Source organism: Saimiri boliviensis, chromosome 14 (genome assembly GCF_048565385.1).
Source record: "Saimiri boliviensis isolate mSaiBol1 chromosome 14, mSaiBol1.pri, whole genome shotgun sequence".
In the NCBI taxonomy this organism is placed as follows: domain Eukaryota; kingdom Metazoa; phylum Chordata; class Mammalia; order Primates; family Cebidae; genus Saimiri; species Saimiri boliviensis.
In genome coordinates this window covers 76,882,440-76,906,121 of record NC_133462.1, presented here as the reverse complement: position 1 = coordinate 76,906,121, position 23,682 = coordinate 76,882,440, and the positions used below count along the sequence as shown (strand labels likewise).

Below are 23,682 nucleotides of genomic sequence, written 5' to 3'. Positions count from 1 at the left end.
CGCATCTCTCTAGTCCATCTGCATTTTAGTTTAGTTCTTCCATAATTTTTTGTCTCTTCTTTCTATTCTATGAGATACCCTGGTATCCTTCCAATGCATTTCCCTTTTGATTTATCTTCTTTCAAGCTAAGTTTCTATCATACATAACCATTAAGTTTATTACAGGAGTTCAATAGAGGGTTTTAAATAAAGTAGAAGTCATGATCAAATTTATTTTTAAGAAATAGAACTTTAGCCGGGCGCGGTGGCTCAAGCCTGTAATCCCAGCACTTTGGGAGACCGAGGCGGGTGGATCACGAGGTCAAGAGATCGAGACCATTCTGGTCAACATGGTGAAACCCCGTCTCTACTAAAAATACAAAAAATTAGCTGGGCGTGGGGGCACGTGCCTGTAATCCCAGCTACTCAGGAGGCTGAGGCAGGAGAATTGCCTGAACCCAGGAGGTGGAGGTTGCAGTGAGCCGAGATCGTGCCATTGCACTCCAGCCTGGGTAACAAGAGTGAAACTTCACCTCAAAAAAAAAAAAAAAAAAGAAATAGAACTTTAGGTGCGGTGGCTCACGCCTGTAGTCCTAGCACTTTGGGAAGCCAAGGAGGGTGGATCACCTGAGGTCAGGAGTTGGAGACCAGTCTGGACAACATGGCAAAACCCTGTCTCTACTAAAAGTACAAAAATTAAGGCTGGGTGCAGTAGCTCATGCCTGTAATCCCAACACTTTGGGAGGCCGAGGTGGGTGGATCATGAGGTCAAGAAATGGGGACCATCCTGGCCAACATGGTGAAACCCCATCTCTACTAAAAATACAAAAATTAGCTGGGCATGGTGGCGAACGCCTATAGTCCCAATTACTCGGGAGGCTGAGGCAGGAGAATCACGTGACCCCAAGAAGCAGAGGTTGCAGTGAGCCGAGATCACACCACTACACTCCAGCCTGGAGACAGAACGAGTCTCCGTCTAAAAAAAAAAAAAAATTTCAGGTATGGTTGTACATGCCTGTAATTCCAGCTACTCAGGAGGCTGAGGTAGGAGAATTGCTTGAACCCAGGAAGCAGAAATTACAGGAAGCCAAGATCACACCACTGCATTCCAGCCTGGGCGACAGAGCGAGATTTCATCCAAAAGTAAAAAAAGAAAAGAACTAGAAATTTAACAACAGATGGGTTGGAAGAGGGAAAGGATGATGGTTAGATGACGGATGAGACAGTAAGGGCCATGACAGTAAGGGGAATGGTCAGGTGGTGAGGTGGCAGACAAGGTCTAACGACCAAAGCATGAGCAATTCACCAGAACTTTCTTTTTCAAATTTTTAAAAATTTATTATTTTTAAATAGAGATGGACTCTTGGGCCAGGCATGGTGGCTTGTGCCTGTAGTCCCAGAACTTTGGGAGGCCGAGGCAGGCAGATCACTTGAACCCGGAAGTTCAAGACCAACCTGGGCAACATGGTAAAACCCTGTCTCTACAAGAAATACAAAAAAATTAGGCTAACGTAGTGGCATACACCTGTATTCTCAGTTACTCTGGAAGATCACCTGAGCCCAGGGAGGTAGAGGCTGCATAATCAAGCCACTGTACTCCAGGCTAGGTAACAGTGTGAGACCCTGTCTCACAAAAAATAGGTAGGTCTCAGTCTCACTATATTGTCATCTCAAAACCAGACCCCAGACAGGTCTTGAACTCCTGGCTTGAAGCGATCCTCCTGTCTCAACCTCCCAAAGTGCTGGGATTACAGGTTTGAGCCACCACACCTGGCCACACTAGACTTTTCCAGGTTCATGTTGTTATCTGAAAACCAGGTTAAAAAAAACCCTACCTCAACAGCTGTGAAAAGAAGGTGGAAAAAAATACCTACCTAGAGGCACTGCCAAGGTGAGGGCTGAATGGACATTGAGTGAATCTGTGCGTCACTGAGCAGAAATAACTAAACATGGGGAAGGAGAACCCAGTGATCCCGGGGGCAAAATGTCATCAAAGACATCCTGCACACACTTGCCAGCATACAGGAGAAGCAACCAGACACTTTGTTCACCTTCTCAGAATGTTCATTAACAGGCTGAGAAAGGTGGAAAACCGTACTTGCTAAAGAGAAGGAAATTGGAGGCATAGCCAAGAGTGTTCAAGCCCTTTATGAAAAAGAAATGAAAACTTATATCAAAAGAGATATAGAGAAATAAAAAAGAAAGAAAACAGAAACTCAGGGATTCTACTGCCCCCGATGCATTTCCCTTTTGGTTTATCTTCTTTTGAGTTAAGTTTGAAAGGTCTCCGTTGGCCTTTCACTTTGTGTTCTGAATTCTGCCCCCAAATCAAAGGTGATCCTTGTCTGTCCATTGGCAGTGATGCCAAGAACCTGGGAGGGACATGAGTGACCATGCTGCAGGCTCCTCGACTGAAGGAAAAGTACCAAGAGCAGAATGCTGCATAGCCGGCAAAAGGAAAGCTGATGTGGCAAAAGCGATGCTGTCAAGGCCCAAAAAAGCAGGGTAAAATACGAAGAGAAGAAAGACAAGAAAGGTAAAGTTAAAAAATAAAGTTGATAATGATGACAAATCCGGAGGTTCTATGCAGCTTTTTTTTCCCTCTTGTCTATAAAGTATTTAACCTGCCTCAACACAGCTCACTCGTTTTAAAGAAAAAAATTGGTATGTAAAGCCCATAAGATTTATTTGTAAACTGAATGGGGCCGGGCGCGGTGGCTCACGCCTGTAATCCCAGCACTTTGGGAGGCCAAGGCGGGTGGATCACAAGGTCAAGAGATCGTAGACCATCCTGGTCAACATGGTGAAACCCCGTCTCTACTAAAACACAAAAAATTAGCTGGGCATGGTGGCGTGTGCCTGTAATCCCAGCTACTCAGGAGGCTGAGGCGGGAGAATTGCCTGAACCCAGGAGGCGGAGGTTGCGGTGAGCCGAGATCGCGCCATTGCACTCCAGCCTGGATAACAAGAGCAAAACCCCGTCTCAAAAAAAAAAAAAAACCTGAATGATGGCATTCTTTTTTCATTTTTGTATTATTAACAAGAATTATCAAGTAATTCTTCAGACAACCCTGTCCTGATGGTATTTTCAATAGCCACCAGCCTTGCCTGGTATTTTATAGAGGTTATAAATCAGCATGGGAATTTCAAATTTAAGGTTCTTGTTGGTGCACATTATAAGTTAATTATACACAAGTGTGAAGTAACATTATTAATTAAACAGTTGGGCTGTGCAAATGGAGGGCCAACTGTAGGATTCAGTCATTCATTCAACAAATATTGTTGAGTATTTGGCACCATTCCAGGCACTGAGGATATTGCAGCAAAACAGACACAAGCTCCTGCCCTCATGGAGCTTACATTCTGGTGAGGAAGACAGATAGTAAACATATATATATAAATACGCATTAAATATGCTGTGAAGGATAATAAGTGCAAAAAAGAACTTAATGTAGGGCAGGAAGCAGTGGCTCACACCTATAATCCCAGCACTTTGGCAGGAGGATTGCTTGTGTTTAAGACCAGCCTGAGAAACATAATGAGACCTTCTGTGTGGCTGGGGCAGTGGGATCCCTGGGGAGCAGGCAGCAACAATATCTGAGAAGTAGCCAGGGACCAAGTCCAGCCTTGGGGACAAACTTGCATTTCTGTCTAAGTGTGATAAGAATCTGTGGAGGGTTTTGAACGTGGAATTGACACTAGTTGAGTTCTAAAGGGACCTCACATGCTTTCATGGGGAATAAAAGACTGCAGGAGGGCAGGCATGGAAGAGAACAGGTTTGAGACTGTCTCAGAGCCACCAAAAAGGATGGCGGCTGGGCCATGAGAAAGGATCAAAAGTCAAGAGGTTAGAATTCAGAGATGGGTTAAACGTGGGGCCAAAGAGAAAAGAGCCAAGTTGACTACAAAGCACTTGGCCTAAGTAACACGGAGAACGGTGGGCCATTTCCTGAGATGGGAAGCTCTAGGGCAGTTTTGAATATAAATGGAGGTGCACATAAGCCATTCAAACCGAAATATTGAGAAGACAGTAGACGATAGCTGGCTTTTCTTAGGTTCTAGGACAGGAATTCTTTAAATTTTTTTTAAATTTTTTTTTTTTTTTTTTTGCGATGGTGTTTTGCTCTTGTTACCCAGGCTGGAGTGCAATGGCGCGATCTCAGCTCACCGCAACCTCCGCCTCCTGGGTTCAGGCAATTCTCCTGCCTCAGCCTCCTGAGTAGCTGGGATTATAGGCACGCGCCACCATGCCCAGCTAATGTTTTGTATTTTTAGTAGAGACGGCGTTTCATCATGTTGACCAGGATGGTCTCGATCTCTTGACCTTGTGATCCACCCGCCTCGGCCTCCCAAAGTGCTGGGATTACAGGCTTGAGCCACCGCGCCCGGCCCTAGGACAGGAATTCTTAACCTTTTGTGTGTGTGCTTAGGACCCCTTTGGTGGTCCTGAAGCCTGTGGACTCCTTTCTAGAATAAATATTGTGGAGGAAGCTACCTTAATGCAATAGTAGCTTCTAAGTACATTATCAGGCAAACTACCCCGGAAGTTACAAAACAGAAAGCCCCACAGACCAAATTATGATGCCCGAATTGTAGGGTGTATTGAATCCGTTTAAAACCACTTACAGCAGGGACTCAATGGGTTGGATAACATACACAGCACAGGGTACAGGCAAGGTGGATGGACCACACCACCAGAACCCAGAGTTAGGCAATAGTTGCATCTTTTCTTTTCTTTTTCTTTTGAGACAAAGTCTTGCTCCGTTGCCCAGGCTGGAGTGCAATGGTGCAATCTTGGCTCACTGCAACCTCTGCCTCCCGGGTTCAAGCAATTCTTGTGCCTTAGCCTCCCCAGTAGCTGAGATTACAGGTACCCACCACCATGCCCAGCTAATTTTTGTATTTTTAGTAGAGATGGGTTTTCACTGTGTTGGCCAGGCTGGTCTTGAACTCCTGACCTCAGGTGATCCACCCTCCTCAGTCTCCCAAAGTGTTGGGATTACAGGCATAAGCCATATCACCTGGCCAATATTGATGTTTCCCTCTCTCTGCTGCATCAGCCTGTCCCACTGATGGTGGGGTTTTGAGAACCAGAGTTGAGGATGCTCATGGCGGCTCAACAGAGGGTATCTGGAGTAACTCACACTGCTCTACAGAGAGACACAGGGGCAAGCACACTCAGTCACAGCTGCAGCTCACCAATCAGCCTGCTGAACAGACCTGAATTTTATCTGCGTTTTTGGGGGCAGAGCATATGGTTGCCGGGATGAGACCATAAACTTATCACCAGTGAGTGGCCCTTTGAGGATGATATAGCTGTCAACCCAGAGGATGGCACAATCACACCTTTTGACTTAATCATCCTCTAAGGAAAACTCTTCTTCGTTCCATCCCATTTTCCACTTATTCTGTTTACCTTCAAAAAAAAAATTATTTTTTGAGACAGGATCACACTGTCACCCAGGCTGGAGTGCAGTGACACTATCACGGCTCACACAGCCTCAACCTTCAGGGCTCAGGTGATCCTCCCACCTCAGCCTCCTGAGTAGCTGGTACTATGGGCACCTGCCACATGCCCAGCTACCTTTTGTAGAGATGAGGTTTTGCCATGTTGCTCAGGCTGGTCTTGAACTCCTGGGCTCAAGGGATACGCCTGCCTCAGCCTCCCAAAGTGCTAGGATTACAGGCACGAGCCACCGCTCCCAGCCTACCTTCAACGCATCTAACTGGTTACTAACTTTTAGGATTCGGCCTATGTCTCACAACATTCTTGCTTACCCAACATCCTTATCTCTTAAGCTACTGACTTCTCTGCGGTTAACACTTTTTATGAGTTTTATTCATCTGCTTATTTTTCCTGTCCCCTACAGCAGAGCTGAATATTTTCAAACACAGCACACTCATGTTACAATCTTTGAGATGAAAAAAAAAATGCATAGGATTAGAAAAGAAACCAATTGTAATAAACTATATTTTAAAGTATAATTCTATATTAAACAGCAAGATCTAGGCCAGCTGCAGTGGCTCATGCCTGTGGAGAAACATTAAGTTTACCCTGCCCCCACGGCTCCCTGGTGGAAGTTGCTTTTGGTTTGTCATTAGTGGTAGCCAGGTAACACCTACCTACCTGGTATATTCCTGAGTTATTCGTACATGTAGAACATTTGTGTATTAATAAGAATCACCTGTCAAAGAGCAAATAACTGTGTGGATGAATCTCTGTGGGGCCTTCAATCCTGGAGAGCTGTCAGCCCCACAGGCTCTCAGGCTGTTGGTCCCTAGGACAGATACACTCCGTTGCCTATGTGGGTGTCTGCCTCTATCAATACCTTCAGCCCGCCTGGGTGGGAGTCTCTACTGCCTTAGCTGGTTCTTTGTACATTCCTGTAATCTAATCCCAGCACTTTGGGAGGCTGAGGTGGGAGGATTGCTTGAGGTCAGGGGTTCCAGACCAGGCTGGGAACATGGAGAGATTGGCCATCTCTTTCTTTACACACACACACACACACACACACACACACACACACACACAGAGAGAGAGAGAGAGAGAGAGAGAGAGAGAGAGAAACAAGATCTAGTAGCAACAGGTCTAGTCATTACTACGATTTCAAGTAGTGAGGAGCTTAAGAATATTCTGAGTTACCACCAACAACTGTAAAGTAACATAAACACATCTGTGATGACTATTGCCCACAAAGTCACAGGTACTGCTAATACTCCTGGGATTTGTAGTCAAATTCAAAATGAAGAAAATGCTAGGTTTTAGTTGGTATTTTGTCCCAATGGTCTATGGACGGCAGATTAGAACGCTCGCCCAAGCCAGGCGGGCTGGCCTCGAACTTCGGGAATATGGTTGGGCTGATCAACCATATTCCCGAAGGGGCCCTGCGCCTCCGGGACCCAGCCGCCCTCAGGGGAGGGTGGACACACTTATAAAGCGAGTTTGGGGCCGACCTAGTGGCTCACGACCGTGACCCCAACACTTTGGGAGGCTGAGGCACGAAGATCACTTCGGAGCCAGGAGTTTGAGACCAGCCCGGCCAAGCTGGCGAGACCCTGTCTCTAAAACAAACAGAAAATTTAATTAGTTAATTGTGCTGGTGTGCCCCTGTAGTCCCAGCTACGCGGGAGGCTGGAGTTGGGAGGATCACTGGGCCCGAGAGTTCCAGAGTGCAGGAGCCATGATCACGCGACTGCGCTCCAGTGCAGTGAGACTCAGAGCGAGACCCAGTCTCAAAATAAAAAGGCGGGGGATGGGGGGGAGCGGGGAGACTGGGGGTAAAGTTAGTTGTGAAAACAAGTAAGATTTCCTGGGCTAAACGATTAAAGGGGCGGCGCCCGGTCCACCAAAGAGTTACCAGCGTAGCCCAAGCCCCGCCTCAGCGCCCCAGGCAGCGACCCGCAGACCTCCACCCGCAGGCGCCCGGAAAACTCCGCCCCTCGGCCCGCAGGGCGCGCGCGCGCCGCCAGCCCCGCCCCGTGGACGTAGGCTTTGGGGGCGTTCCCGCGGCCAGGCATCAGCAATCTATCTGGCAGCGGCGAGGGTCGGCAAGGCGTGCTAGACGCGGTTCTGGGCGCTCAGGCGCCTGCGGCCGGGTGAGCGCGTGCAGGGCGGCGAGGCGGCGGCGTGTCTGCAGGTCTTGGCGTTGGGCTGCCGAGCTTCGGCGGCGGCTGGAGTAGAATGGCGGAGTCCTCGGATAAACTCTACCGAGTCGAGTACGCCAAGAGCGGGCGCGCGTCTTGCAAGAAATGCAGCGAGAGCATCCCCAAGGACTCGCTCCGGATGGCCATCATGGTGCAGGTGCAGGCCGCTGTGCCGTGGCGGGGCGGACACGCGGCGCTCCGTGTTAACTGTGTCGGGGAAGGTTGGGGGAGGGCGGGCCAGGGGAGCGAGCGGGCCTGGGCCCTCGGAGAGGCGCTTGGGGCCTGTGGGCCGCGGCCGCCCCTTCTCCCCCGAGCGGCCCGGCAGTGCCTTCCGGAAGGTTTTGCTGATGTTGCAGGAAAAGCCCGGGAAAATACAGGCTGCAGCTGGTGCTACCTTTCGCTTTGTGAAACCGAGGAGCCGCTTCTCTCCTCCTAGCTGGGTGGTGGAGTTGTTTTATTATTGCCTTTTGCCTCATGCGTGGGGGGTGGGAAATTGTGCATGGTCTTCTTAGGCTAATCTGATTTTGACCTATTTTATTCTCTAAGATTTTTATCCTACATGGATGGTGGGGACGGGCATGCGGGGATTTTTGTTTTTGTTTTTGTTTTTTTTGAGACGGGGTTTCACCGTGTTGGTCAGGCTGGTCTCGAACCCCTGAGCTCAGGTGATCCACCCTCCTCTGCCTCCCAAAGTGCTCAAGTACAGGCATGAGCCACGGCGCGTTTTTTTTTTTTTAACCTATTTTTGGCCGTTATTTCTACACGTTATTTCAACGCTCACCCTCATTTTGTATTTTAATTAGGCGAAACTATGCAGAGTTGTCATTTCTGTACAGTGCATTCACTTTGAACCTAATTTGTCCTTTAAAGTAACATTTTTCCCAGACTTTCCAGGTTCACAGTCACGTTCTCTTGGTGCATTTGCAGCTGTCTGGTTTGAGTTTTACATGTTGGCTTTTTGATCGATTGAAGAGGTTTCCCGAGGCTTCTGTGAGGTGCTGGGCTTGAAGGCCCCTGACAGTTCCCAGGGGCTCCTGCCTGCAACTTCAGTTTGCTGATGTCTGCCTTTGTGTTAGTAATTCTGGTTCTCCCCTTCCCTGTTCCTCCTCATTTCCAACGTATTACCCAAGCTTAGTGTCCTGGTCAAGGTAGCTTGATTTTCCTCCCTGCCAAGAGCTGTAATGTGTTTTAGGAATGACCGGAAAGGCCTCAGTGGATTTTCAGTACTTAGAGAGTACAGGGGAGGGTGGGTGAGGTTTACTGAGTGGGTACCTAAGCGCCAGGTGTACTTCCGATATCTTATTTCACAATGTGTCTGTCATCTTGGTGTCCTCAGGGCATACCTAAGTCCCTACATGGCACACATTACTTGTTTGGTAGGCATTTGTTAAGTTCTAAGCACTCTGTTATGTTCTAAAGACCCTTGGATTTCCAGTTTGGTTAAAGGGGAAGTGACTGGTAAACAAACATTGTAATCCCAGCACTTTTGGGGCGGGCAGATCACTTTAGCTCAGGAGTTCCCAGACCAGCCTGGCCAACATGGTGAAACCTTGTCTCTACAAAAAAAAAAATGCGATGATTAGCAGGGCGTGGTGGTGCATGCCTGTAGCCCCAGCTACTTGGGAGGCTGAAGCTGGAAGATTGCTTGAGCCTGGGAGGTGGAGGTTCATTGCTGTGAGCCAGGATAGTGCCACTGCACTCCAGCCTGGGCGACAGAGCCAGACCCAGACCCTGTCTGAAAAAAGACAAAAAATAGCAATAACAGCATTCTGGGCTTTCCTTTGGTATACTTGGTAGTGAAAGAAACTCTTTATTAAAAGTAACTGGTTTTTCTGTAATTGTGATTGAGGGTGGATTCGGAGTTTTAATTCAGAATTTGAAGTTGGTCTGGTAGGCTGAGCTGGTGAAGGCCAGAAAGAAAGAAGCCTTTTTTCATCGTGCTTGAATTTAAATATCTTCTTTTACATTTGTATGGGAGTATTGTTCTCTGAGTATCAGATACCTGGTACTTTAGCCCTGGGGCATCCTGGGAGGGATGAGCTGGGCCCTCCAGCATTTTGATGGCAGGAGGATGGTGGGTGGACCTGTGAGTTGCTTTGTCCTGGGAGGGTTTGAGCACCCGGAGGCATACGGGTGAGGTCAGTTCCCTCTGGCTCTGGTGGGCCAGTATCGAACTTAGTTCCCCAGCTGCTGTTTGGGTGAGGACCCTGGTATGTGTCAGGTGCTCAGTTTTTGCTCGGGTACACAACCAAAGATTCTGTGCCTTTTGTGAGCTGTGCAGCTAACAAATGGAGTCGATAGTCTCGTGACCTTGGTCTGGTGCCTTTCTGCCACATCATTCTCAGTCCTAAGTTTTGGGGTAAAGCATATCTTTGGTCAAGGATTCTTCCACTGGGCCCTTGTCCTGTAAGCTTATGCTGTGATTGCACCATTGGGCAGCACCGTGCCGGTGATTGGGGGAGACAGCACCCAGAGCAAAGGGCAGCAGGTCTGGGGCCCCTGGCAGAGCCAGGAAGAAGTGCCCTTTTATACAAGGTAACCTGAGCATTGCACAGGAGGGGTAGACAAGCAGGCAGAGCCAGGTTGAGGCCACTGCAAATGTTCCATGATAGCCAGATGCTTAAGAATCTGTATCAGCAGCCTGGGGGAGAGCTGGTGGAATGTTTGAGAACTGGAACATGACTGCTCTCAGAAATGCCATTTGTTGTCTCTTCTACAGCGTCCTTCCTTCTTTTTTTCTTCTGTCTGACTTGGAGACCTCAGCAAACACTGTGTGCCCCTGTGACAGGTGTTGCTAGAGAATAGCAATATAGGCATCTTGCTCCTTCACGAGCTTCTAACTGGGTGCAGGACACAGGCATTGATCAAATAATCTCCAAGTGCATAGTTCCATTGCCCAGGCTGGAGTGCAGTGGCGCAATCTCCGCTCATTGCAACCTGCGCCTTCCCAGGTTCAAGCAATTCTCCTGCCTCAGCCTCCTGAGTAGCTGGGACTGCAGGCGCCTGCCACCATGCCTGGCTAATTTTTATATTTTAGTAGAGACCAGGTTCCACCTTGTTGATTAGGCTGGTCTCAAACCCCTGACCTCAGGTGATCCACCCACCTGGGCCTCCCAAAATGCTGGGATTACAGGCATGAGCCACTGCCCCCAGGGCTCTGAACAGGGCCTGTAGCATTCCAGACCCAGGGGAAAGCTGATGTTGAGCTGCCATAGCCTTAGGTTTGCATTTTAATCCATCACGTCCAGAAAGAGGTTATTCACAGTGGAGAGAGCTAGTGGAACACCTTATTGTTGCTTTTCCAGAGTATTTTCCCTGTCCCCACAACTCCGCCCTAAAAATTCAGTGCAATATTTACTTTTAATGCTGTTTTAATATTCTTACTGCATCTGTGTGACATTTAGTTTCATGTTCTGTAAAAGCAGATGTTTGGGACTTCCTTTACTTTAGTTAGATCTCAGTTGGTATATTTTTAAGTAGCTCTTCCTGCTGGGCAGTGGAGTGTGGTGGGAGGAACCATGGTGTCACGATTATTCATTTGCTGCCTCTATGACTCCCAACCCCCCAGGCAAGGATTTCCAGCCCCACTGTCTCTTCTGTGAATGGAAGTGCTGATTCCCACCCAGAGGCAGGTTGTGATATTACACTGGATGGTTTAGGAAAGGCATAGGGACCCACTATATGCCGTGTCTTCCTCTTCTTCCCAGTTGCTGTCCCCGCCCACTCAGTAAAGCCAGGGCTAGGCAACAGAGTGAGACTCTGTCTCAAAAAAAAAAAAAAAAGGTCAGACAGTGCTTGAGGCCTGGGAGCAGAACCTGACCCTGTCACAATGAAAGGCCTAGTGGGAAGCAAACCACCTGGAGAGGGGAACCGCTTCCTCCGTGGCCGGACTTCCCCGGTCCTGCACCTGGGAAACTGCACCCCCGAAGGCCAGTGAGCAGCTGACTCCAGTTCCAGGCATACTGCCCCGAACCATCCAAGTCAGGGTCCCTTCACAGACCTTCATTCATTCCACTCCCATCTGTGTGGTGCTGCGAGCTTGACACTTTTTTCTGACACACTTTCTCTGCTTTGCTCCTTATCTGGGTCTTATTCCTCGTTATTCTTAACTGCAGAAGCACTTAAAGAGCCCTTTCTAGGGCACACAGGCCCTTTGAGTCCAGGCGTGCCTGGAGCAGTTGTCTGGCCGTTCCCAGCAGATGCCACAGGGTTGTGATTCTGCATGGTTGTCTTTGTGTGTTTCACTAGGCCATGAGGCAGCTCACCACTGAATGTAGAGGGATGTGGGGCAGAGCTCAGTGGTAAAAGGCCATCTTTCTCATGGCTGTGTTTGGTATCCTGGGAACAGTGGGCCACAGTCTTGTAAGCTGTGGGGAAGATCGTGAGAAGGATGCCGCAGCTCTTCACGTGAGAGTGGAGACTGTCCTCCTTTCACAGATAGGAAAACAAAGGTTTCATGTGCTGTTCCAGGGCTGGCGCTGGGCCTGGGGTCAAGGTCTAGTGGGTCTAAGCCATAAGTTAACTGCTCACTTACCTCCCTCTGTTTCTCTTCCTTCTAGTCGCCCATGTTTGATGGAAAAGTCCCACACTGGTACCACTTCTCTTGTTTCTGGAAGGTGGGCCACTCCATCCGGCACCCTGACATTGAGGTGGATGGGTTCTCTGAGCTTCGGTGGGATGACCAGCAGAAAGTCAAGAAGACGGCGGAAGCTGGAGGAATGACGGGTGTGTACAAACAGGGGCACACAGGCATTCAGCCCCCACCCTGAAGCTACCAGGGGGGCCTCTTCTCACAGAGCAAAGGCAACTTTCCCAGCCTTCCCTATCCCACATGTGCAGATCAACCATATGGTACCCATGTTATTTCAGCAACAGCCCCTGGACTCTGCATCATCCGTTGCACAATATTTGGTATTTTATTTTCTAGATGCTTGGAAGGTAGCCTTTAAATTTGTTTTTTTGTTTTGTTTGAGACAGAGTCTCACTCTGTCACCAGTTGGGAGTGCAGTGGTGCCATCTTGGCTCACTGTAACCTCTGCCTCCCAGTTTCAAGCAATTCTCCTGCCTCAGTCTCCCGAGTAGCTGGGACTGCGGGTGCATGCCATCACTCTCAGCTAATTTCTGTATTTTTAGTAAAGACCGGGTTTCACCATGTTGACCAGGATAGTTTTGGCACCGTGACCACATGATCTGCCTGCCTTGGCCTCCCAAAGTGCTGGGATTACAGGCATGAGCCACTGCACCTGGCTCGTTTTGTTTAATAGACTTTATTTTTGTTCATGGCAAAAGTAAGCAGAGAACAAAGAGTTTCTGACACCTCTCCCCCTCCCACCACACAGCTTCTTCCTTGTCAACGTCTCCCACCAGAGTAACTAACACAGTTGCAATTGAAGCACCTACATTGACACATCATTATTGCCCAGAGTCCAGAAACTCCTGACGTGTACATTCTATGGGTTTGAACAAATGTATAGTGACATGCATCTGCCTTTATAGTATCATAGAGTAGCTTCAGACCTGCACCGTTCTGCAGCCCCTTTAAGATAAAGGAAGAATAGCTCATCTCTGAGAGGGGAATGAGGTCGGAGGAAGGGCTCAGACACCAAACCAACCTAAAGACTACCTAAAGCAGGGACGGGGAGGAAGCAGCTTTCCATAAAACACCCACCAGTGTGCCGTATCTGTTAACTTTTGCCACGGCAATACCTGGAAGTTCCCACCCCATTTCTTAACATGTCTGCATAATCTACCTGTTAATTTGCATGTAATTAAAAGTGAGTGTAAATGTGACCTCAGAACTGCCTTTGAGCTGCTGCCCTCGCCTGTGGGGTAGCCCTGCTCTGCAGGAGCAGTCATGGAGCTGTAACACTGCCGCCTCAATAAAGCTGCTTTCTTCTACCACCGGCTCACTCTTAAACCCTTTCCAGAGCAAAGCCAAGGACCTTCCGAGGCTAAGCCCCAATTTAGGGCTGGCCTGCCCTGCATCAGTTTCACTGCTCTTAAAATCCCATGTGCTCTACTTGTTCATCCCTACTCCTTCTAATTCCTGACAACTACTGCTCTTTGTAACGTCTCCACAGTTTTCTCCTTTTGCATCTTCTCCCATGTCTTAGTGCAGGTCATGTCAGGTGACGTGGAGAGCAGAGCAGAAAGGAAAGCTATTAAAAGCTTTATTAGGAGATGTAATCCTAGGGCAGCAAGAGAGAGGAAGGGAGGTAGGAGGGCAAGCACAGTGCTCTATGTTATCAAGCTGGCCATGGCTTCATGAGAGACAGCCAATGGCTTGGTCATGCAGGATGCCCTCGCCCAAGTCCTTTGCCACCAAGCTTCAGAAGAGCCCCTTGGAGCAGGAGGAAGGGAGCAGCGTTATCCATTCTCCTTTGTTTCTCATTGCTTCAGGCTCGCCTGAGGTGCTGTGGTACTCTGCACTTGCAGATCGTGTTGCTGGCCTCTGTACAGTCACAGCCTGCAGCCAGAGCTGCCTCTAGATCTGGAAGTGGCGGGAGGACTCATAGTCCCTGGTTTTGACAAAGTTTGCCTGTTGGTGACAGTGCTGTGTTTGCTACTGTGGTGGTCACTACAGGGTAGGTAGGTATGCCAGGATGTAGCCCTTACCCTGAGGTAGCAACAGTGCTAGGGAACAAGGCTATGGCGCCAGTGGCCACTGTCAAGTAGCCCAGCCTGGGGATGCGAGTGAACTATGTCTAGTATGTGTATTTTTAGTTTATACTAAACTCCGTCTAGTATGTTTCTTTTTTTTTGGAGACGGAGTCTCCACTCTGTCGCCCAGGCTGGAGTGCAGTGATGCCATCTCCGGTCACTACAACGTCTACCTCCCAGGTTGAAGCAATTCTCCTGTCTCAGCCCCCTGAGTAGCTGGGATTACAGGTGTCTGCCACCAGGCCTGGCTAATTTTTGTATTTTTAGTAGAGATGGCAGTTCACCATGTTGGTCAGGCTGGTCTCAAACTCCTGACCTCGTGATCCACCTGCCTCTGCCTCCCAAAGTGCTGGAATTACAGGCGTGAGCCACTGCACCCACCAGTTCCTTGTTTCTTTTAACATGTAAACGTGTACTCTGTTGGAAGTTACCCTGGTGTGTGCTGATGTGTTGTATGAGGCATGACTCCAGTTTCTTTTTTCCCCCAGATGATGATAATCTAGTTTCCCTGCTTTGTTTATTGGCTTATTCATTTCCCCCATTGATTCCATTGTATTTTGGGGTCCTTTTAAAAATTTCTGTTCCATTGTCTGCTTAACCTTCTTTTTTTAATAGACTTTTTTTCTTGTAGCAGTTTTAGGTTCACGGCAAAATTGAGCAAAGTACAGAGTTTCCATTTATCCGCTAGCCCTCCTTACCCCACACATACACAGCCTTGTCCACAATCAGCATCGCCATCAGAGTGGTCCATGGTTATAATTGTTGTGCTACATTGACATATTATTTCCCAAGGTCTGTAGTTTACATGAGGGCTCACTCTTGGTGTTGTACGTTCTGTCAGTTTTAACAAGTGTGCACTGATAGGCATGTACCTTTAGGTAGCCTTCAGAGTCCTTTCACTGCCTGGGAAATCCTCTGTGCTTTGCCTATTCATTCCTCCCTTCCCTCTAACCTCTAGTGAGCACTGATTTTCTTGCTTTCTCCATTGTTTTTCCTTTTCCAGAATGTGACATAGTTGGAATCATACAGAAGGTAGCTTTTTCAGTTTGGCTTCTCTCACTAGTAATATACCCTTAAGATTCCTCCATGTCGGGCTAGTCACGGTGCTCACTCCCGTAATCCCTGCGCTTTGGAAGTCTGAAGCAGGCAGATCACGAGGTTAGGAGTTCAAAACCAGCCTGGCCAATATGGCAAAACCCCATCTCTACTAAAAATACAGAAATTAGCCAAGTGTAGTGGCACGTGCCTGTAGTCCCAGCTACTTGGGAGGCTGAGGCAGAAGAATCCCTTGAACCTGGGAGGCAGAGGTTGCAGTGAGCTGAGATTGCATCACTGCACTCTAGCCTGGGTGAAGAGCAAGACTCCGTCTAAAAAAAAAAAAAAAAAAAAAAAACAGATTCCTCCATGTCTTATCGTATTGATAGCTCATTTCTTTTTGTTACTGAATAATACTCCATTGTCTCGATTACCACATTTTTTTAATTCATTGACCTGCTGAAGGACATCTTGGTTGCTTCCAAGTTTTGGTGATTATGAACAAAGCTGCTATAAACATCCATGTGCAGATTTTTATGGAATATAAGTTTTCACCTCCTTTGAGTAATCAAGGCGTACTGTTACTAGATCATGTGGTGAGAGTGTATTTTGTAAGCAGCTGCCAAGCTGTCTTTCAAAAAGCTGAATCATTTTTGCATTACCACTAGCAATGGATGAGAGTTCGTCGCATCATCCATCTTTGCCAGCATTTGGTGTTGTCAGTGTTTTGGATTTTGGCCATTCTAATAGGTGTGTAGTATTTTAGTATTGTTCTAATTTGCATTTCCCTAATACTGTAACTATCTTGAACATCTCATACTGTTTATTTGCCATCTGTATATATTTGGTGAAATGTCTTCTGCCTGCCCCTATCTCCACTTTTTTGTTTGTTTTAAGATTGTCTTGCTCTATCGCCCAGGCTGGAATGCAGTGGTGTGATCACAGTTCTCCGCAGCCTTGACCTCTGCTCCTACCTCAACTTCCTGAGTAGCCGGGACTTGAGGTGCACACCACCATGCCTGGCTAATTTTCTTAAATTTTTTGCACAGACAGGGTCTCATCTGTTGCCCAGACTGTCTCAAACTCTTGGTTTTGCCCTTTTTAAAATCAGATTGTTTTCTTATTATTGAGTCCTAAGAGGCCTTGGTATATTTTGGATGACAGTTCTTTATATCATATGTCTTTTGAAAATATTTTTTCTCAGTGTATGGCTTGTCTTCCACAGAGCAAAAGTTTTTAATTTTATGAAGTCTAGTTTATCAGTCACTTCTTTAGCAGATTGGGCTTTTGGTGTTTATAAAAAGTCATCATCAGACCCAAGGTCACCTAGATTTTCTTCTAGAAGTTTAACAGTTTTGTGTCTCACATTTAGGTTTGTGATCCATTTTGAGTTACTTTATGTGAAGGGTGTAAGGACTGTGTCTAGATTTCTTTTTTTTTTTTGCATGTGGATGTCCAGTTGTTCCAGCGCTGTTTGTTGAAAAGACTATCTTTTCTCCATTTTTGCTTTTACTTCTGTGTCAGAGATCAGTGGACTGTGCTTGTGTGGCTCTGTTTCTGGGCTTCCTGTTCTATTCCACTGGCCTACTTATCTTTTTGCCAGTACCGCACTGTGTTAACTGGTGTGACTTCATAGTAAGTCTTTAGGTTGGGTAGTGTCAGTCCTCTAACCTTGTTGCTGTGTCTCCAGCACAACCTTAGTACGATGTTGGCTGTTCTGACTCTTTTGCCTCTCCATATAAACTTTAGGATCAGTTTGTCCGTGTCCACAAACTAACCTGTTGGATATCTTTAAATTTTTAAAAATCAGTTTTTGAAGACAATCTGAGACTGCATTCTCATTTCTCTGCCTTCCTAAATTGAACCAGTTTAACCTGTTTTCATGACTCTAGATATTGATGGGAGCTCAGCCATCTTCCACAGGGAGGCTCTTTGTGCCTGCACTAAAGTATGTCTTCTCCATCTACCTGTATTAGTCTGTTCTTGCACTGAGACTAGGTAGTTTATAAAGAAAAGAGGTTTAATTGGCTCATGGTTCTGCAGGCTGTACTGGAAGCATGATGCTGGCATCTGCTAAGCTTCTGGGGAGGCTTCACAAAACTTAACAGTCGTGATAGAAGACGGGGGAAGCCGGCAGTTCACATGGCCGCAGCAGGAGGAAGAGAGTGAGGAGGTGCTACCCTTTTTTTTTTTTTTTTTGAGACAGTCTCACTGCGTCCCCAGGCTATAGTGCAGTGGTGCAATCTCAGCTCACTGCAACTTTGCCTCCCAGGTTCAAGCAATTCTCCTGCCTCAGCCTCCCAAGTAGCTGGGATTACAGGTGCGCCACCATGCCCAGCTAATGGTGCTACACATTTTTAAACAACCAGATCCTGTGAGAACTCACTTAGTATCATGACATAGTACGATACTAAGGGAGAAATCTGTCCCCATGATCTAGTCACCTCCCACCGGGCCCCACTTTCAACATTCAGAATTATAATTTGATATGAGATTTGATTGGGGACACAGATCCAAACCATTTCACTGTCTGTCCTTCTTGCAAATGGTCCTTCTTGCACCTGTTGGTATGTTTGACCAGCTGCTTGCTGGAATCAGGTTAGTAACCACTCAGAATTGGGAATTTAAAAATAAATAAATTTGCCAGGAAAGGGTTCAGAGGGTGATTATATGTCAGTTTTAGCAGAGGACAAGTCTCACACTTGTCTAGGCTGGAATGTACTGGTATGATCATAGCTCACTGCAGTCTCTAACTCATGAGCTCAAGCAATCCTCTCACCTTAGCCTCTGGAGAAGCTAGGACTACAGATGCCCAACTAATTTTTTAACTTTTTTTTTTTTTTTTTTTTGGGTAGAGACAAAGTCTTACCGTGTTGCCCACGGGATCTTGCTATGTTGCCGAGGCTGGTCTCAAACTCCTGGCTTCAAATGATCTCGCCTCTGCCTCCTAAAGAGCAGGAATTACAGGCATGAGCAACCACACCTGGCTGACATTTTTCTTGTTCTGTGGCTGTTTTCTCTTTTGTATTCAGGATACTAGAAGTTACAGGTTTAGGGGCATAGATGTGTTATATCTAGTTGTAATTTAAATATGCCTAAGTACATAGATAGATAGATAATCTCTGTCACCTAGGCTGGGGTGCAGTGGTGCCATCTAGGCTCACTGGCCTCTGCCTTATGGGTTGCTGGGATCACAGATGTGTGCCACCATGCCTGGCTGGGTATTGATAATGAATATTATGAATAATGCTGTAATGAACATCAGTATACAACTATATGTTAGAGACCTTGCTTTCACTTCTCTGCTGTGTATACACAGAAGTGAAATCACTGAATCATTGTAACGCTATGTTTAGTTTTTTCAGGAGCCTCTATACTGTTTTCCACAGCAGCTCTTCCATTTCCACCAGCAAGACAGGGGGTTTCCAGTTTGTCCTCATTCTTATGAACACTTTTTTTTTTTTTTTTTTGGATAGTAGATAGTAACCATCCTAACGTGTGTGAAGTAGAATCTCGCTGTGGTTTTTGATTTGCATTTCCCTAACAGCTAGTAATGTTGACCTGTAGTACTTTAGCAACTTGGTATTTGGTCTTTTCATGTTAAAAGTTTACAGATTAAAGTGTACGTAGTAGTATTTAGTGAGGTCTTGCTAAATTTTGTGCAGTATTCCAAGCACTTGACATATTGATCTGATCGTGTCCTTACAATAGGTCTTTCTCAGTTTTTACAGTTCAGGAAGTTCAAGCACAGAGAACTTAGGTAACTGACTCAAGGTTATACTGGTAGTAAATTCCTGAGCCAGGATTCAAATCCAGTCTGTCTTGCTTTTTTTCTTTTTTTTCAAGACAAGGCCTTGCTCTGTCCCTCAGGCTGGAGTGCAGTGGAACAATGACAACTTCCTGCAGCCTTGGCCTCCTGGGCTTAAGCAATCCTCCAGGCTGCTGAGCAGCTGAGACTCCAAGTGTGAGCTACCGCACCTAGCCTTGTCTTGTTTCTGAGACTAGAATTTTAACTTTTCAGTTATATTACACATAGAGCTGCTACAAACTTCTCGTACATCTCAGGTACCTGTACAGTTATTTCTTTAATTCTAAGATGTGTAGTTACTGTTCAAAGGGATGACCAATTTTAAGGCTTTCTATGTATATGCCAAATTGCCTTCCAGAAAGGTTGCTTCAGTTGCAGCTACTGTACAACAATACACAATATACCCATTTCTCTACTTCCATACCATTCCTAAGTGTCTTCTTTTTTTTGGAGACAGGGTCTCACTCTGTCACCTGAGCTAGAATAGAGTTGCACAGTCCTAGCTCACTGTAGCCTGGAACTCCTAGGCTCAAGCAATCTTTTCACCTTAGCTTCCTAAGCAGCTAGGAATACAGGCATGTGCCACCATGCTGGGTTGTTTTGTTTGTTTCTTCCTTAAATGGAGGAGATCTCTCTGTTTCCCAGGCTGGTCTCGAACTCCTGGGCTCAAGTGATACTCCCACCTCATCTTTGCAAAGGCCAGGCATGAGGCAGCATGCCTGGCCTTTTCTTTTTCCTAAGGAAATGTACATTCTTACATTTTTTTAAGGAAATGTAAATTCCTGATTCCTTGTCATAATATTTACAAATATTTTTCCAAGTTTGACATTTTCTTTTAGTTTTGTCTATTGTATTTGTTTTGCCACATTAAAGTTTCATCTTTCACTAACATTTATGTAGTCATGTCTGTCGTCATTTGTGGTATGTCTTTGGTATTATATTTGGAATTTTAAAAATAATTTACATAGTTACATGCACAGATCTTACGTATGCAGTTCAGTGAGTGTTGACAAATGTGTATACACATCTAGCATATACACCATCAAGTTATAGGCATTTTTCCCTGACTCAGGTAACCACTGTTCCGGTTTCTATCCCCATAGATTAATGTTGCCTGATAGAATTTCAGGGGGAAAAAAATTGTGTATACCCTGTTACATGCTTCCTTCACTCGGTACAGTGCCTGTGAGACTCATCCAGGTCATTTTGTGTGTCATTAGTTAGTTCTTTTTAGTTCTGGGGAGAATCCTTTGTTTGGATATATCCATCTGTTTTTCCATTTTTCTATTGGTGACCTTGGGCTTGTTGCCATTTTGGGGCTATTACAAATACAGCTGCTAGGAATTTGCTTGTCATCCCACGGAATCTCTGGATCAAATTGCAGATAATTGATATAACAATCCACGAACATAATGCATTACTTCATTTATTTAGGTCTTCTTTGATTTCAGCAAAGTCTTAAAGCTTTTAGCATAGAGATCTTGCATGTCTTTTGTTAAATTTATCTAAGTATTTTACGTATTTTAACACTGTTTGAATAACAGTACGCTTGCTTTTTCCAGTATGTTTATTGCTAGTATATAGACATTTTTGTATGCTTGTATATGGACAGCATGCCCTGTGTATTTGCTAAATTCACTTAATTTAGTAGCTTTTAAAATAAATTTCTCAGGGTAGCTCTTAGGAGTATTAAATAGAGTCATCTACAAATAAAGATGGCTTTATTTACTCTTTTCCAAACTTACAACTTTCTTTTTCTTTTTCTTTCCTTAATGCACTTACTAGAACCTCCAGTACAATGTGGAATAGAAGTGATGGGAAAATAGCTTTGTCTCTTATTCCTGATCTTAGGCAAGAAACATGCAGTCTGGGAACATATTTTTATAATAAGAATCTAGCTTTTGTCCCAAATGACTAGCCAGGGATCCCCAAAACTCTATTGAATAATTCAGCCTTTCCCCACTAACTTGAAATGATACCTTTACCACATATTTAATTCTTACATATACTTGTATTTGACCTCTATCAAAATATTTCCTATAATTCAACACTTAACTTTGGTAGATAAAAGCATAATGGAAATTAGAAAGCTTAGTTAGACTCTAGTATGGTTCCAGGCATTTAAGGTAAGCCCCTAATAAATGCTTTCCAAAGTGCGGGAGGGAACGCCAGAAGTAGGGGAGGAGGCAAACAGCTGACTACCCCCTAATGTGCTGCTCTAAGGAGCTCATCTGAGAAGGGTCCAGAAAAGAAGCTCTATTAGCTGACTACTGTTGTTACAAACACGGGGAGATGAACGAATGATGGTCTCCCAAGCACAAAATGTTTTAGTGGAAGGATCCTGGGGAGGTGGAAGAGGACGGCGGCTCCTCTGAGCTGCACTGTGGGGCTGTTGAGATGAGCATTGCTGTGTGTCTGATTCTTCAGGCAAAGGCCAGGATGGAATTGGTAGCAAGGCAGAGAAGACGCTGGGTGACTTTGCAGCAGAGTACGCCAAGTCCAACAGAAGCACGTGTAAGGGGTGTATGGAGAAGATAGAAAAGGTAAGATCTTGGGGCCTCATATCCCTCAACTTGATGGATTGCTTGCATTGATGTCATTGACTATCTCGAGAGAAAAGAAGAAATGAGTGCTTTAGGATGCTAGCTCAACGCAAGTGATTAAAAATAAAGTGAAGATGTTAGTACTGACCAGATATGGCAGTGACTTCCAGACAGGTCTGGCCCTACTTATCATGGTCCATTTCTCGTGGATGCATGCATCTGCTCTTGGAAAGCATTAACAAAAGGGATCTCTTTTGCACCCAGCAGTAGCTGGGGAAGAGACTCTCTGTGTTTTATGGTAGAATTAGGTGTTGGGCGTGTGTTTGCCCTGATATGAGCCTCCAGCCATCTTCTGTTTAATCAAAGGAAATTTGTTAACCAGGCTTTCCCACCAGTTCTAGTTCCTGAAGGCTGACAGCTAGTTAGACAAAATGGACAGAGACACTGGTAGAAGGGAAAGCTTGTGCCCTCCAGCCTTCTCACCCTTCTCTAATGTGACATGCACATACTAATTGATTCATATAAGGCATTAATTGAAAGTTTCTGCCTCCTGGAGGTATTGTACAGAAAATTGAGGTAAGCAGTGGGTATTTAGAAAAGAAAAACATGGAATTGCTTTATCTTTTCCAGCTACCTTCAGCCACCAAAAATTTAAGGCAAACATTAAGATCCTCTTCACCTCAAGGGGAATGCCAGGTGCTATGTGCTGCTGGGTTGCTGCTTTTATGTGTTGTCAGGAGCCCATTGTTCTGCATTCTCTGGGTTGAGCCTCGTAGGCATGGAACTCTCCAGGGAATATCGGGCCTGGGGATTGGGGGCCTGGGCAGGCTGGCAGGACTGGATTCTTACTGTGGGTTTATTACTCCTTCTTAGGAAGTATAGTCTCTAAAGAGACTGAGGCCATTGGAGGGTGGGGGTGGACAGAAAATCTCTGCTAGTACAAAAATGCTGCATTGGGGGCTGGGTGCCACCGGTGGCTCACGCCTGTAATCCCAGCAGTTTGGTAGACTGAGGCAGGAGGATTGCTTGAGTCCAGGAGTTCTGGATCAGCCTGGGCAACATAGTGAAACCTCGTCTCTACAGAAAATTAGCCAGGCAAGGCTGAGGTGGGAGATTCGTTTAAGTCCGGGAGATGGAGGTTACAGTGAGCTGAGTTCAAGTCACTGCACTCCAGCCTGGGCAACAGAGCGAGACCCTGTCTCAAAAAAAAAAAAAAAAAAAAAAGGGGGTGCATTGGAATCCCATGCACGTGTGCTTTTATGCCTGCCCCAGGTCAGCAGAAACATCTTAAGGGGAATGTTAGCAATTCTTCACATGTCCAGACAGGTAGGTAGGTAGCCAGCCAGCCATTTGGATTTAAGGAACTCTGAGTCTTGAGGGTAACACACAATCCTTGAAGACCTGAGCGAGCCAAAACCTCTCGAAAGCCCTTGAGTCCTCAAGTTGTCATGCAGGCCGCCTTGGCTTGGACCCGCAGCCCCTCACTGACTGGAGCACAGGCTGCCCCTGTCATGTTCACCATCATTCCTCATCACTCCCTTGGTACCACATACGGTTTTTCCTGCAGGGCCAGATGCGCCTGTCCAAGAAGATGCTGGACCCAGAGAAGCCACAGCTAGGCATGATTGACCGCTGGTACCACCCAGACTGCTTTGTCAAGAACAGGGAGGAGCTGGGTTTCCGGCCTGAGTACAGTGCGAGTCAGCTCAAGGGCTTCAGCCTCCTTGCTACAGAGGATAAAGAAGCCCTGAAGAAGCAGCTCCCAGGAGTCAAGAGTGAAGGGTGGGTGGAGTGCCTCGGGGTTGCCCTGGGGGTTCAGTGAGGGGCTTGAGGGAGGTCTGAAGGCTCTACAGGTTCCACACCACTCCTGTGTTTTCCTTCGCTACTGTCAGTAAGCCAGGGAGATGCAAACTGAGGAGCAGTGACTGCGGAGATGTTGGGGCAGAGGACAGGGTAGGGAAGGATAGCAGGGGGTTTCCATGGGCCGAGAGCCCTCTGCCCTGTGAGACCTGC

At 46.4% G+C, this 23,682-nt stretch overlaps 1 protein-coding gene across 1 annotated transcript in view; it reads left to right on the top strand.

The window, feature by feature from the left end:
- Positions 1 to 7,493: 7,493 nt before the first annotated feature.
- Positions 7,494 to 23,682, top strand: part of PARP1 (poly(ADP-ribose) polymerase 1) — a 48,459-nt gene continuing 32,270 nt past the window's right edge. The window contains exons 1-4 of the mRNA XM_003930290.4: positions 7,494 to 7,780; positions 12,183 to 12,348; positions 21,554 to 21,669; positions 23,237 to 23,451. Of these exons, the coding sequence (XP_003930339.3) occupies positions 7,661 to 7,780; positions 12,183 to 12,348; positions 21,554 to 21,669; positions 23,237 to 23,451 (617 nt within the window). The 5' untranslated portion in view covers positions 7,494 to 7,660. The remainder of the gene's footprint in view (positions 7,781 to 12,182; positions 12,349 to 21,553; positions 21,670 to 23,236; positions 23,452 to 23,682) is intronic.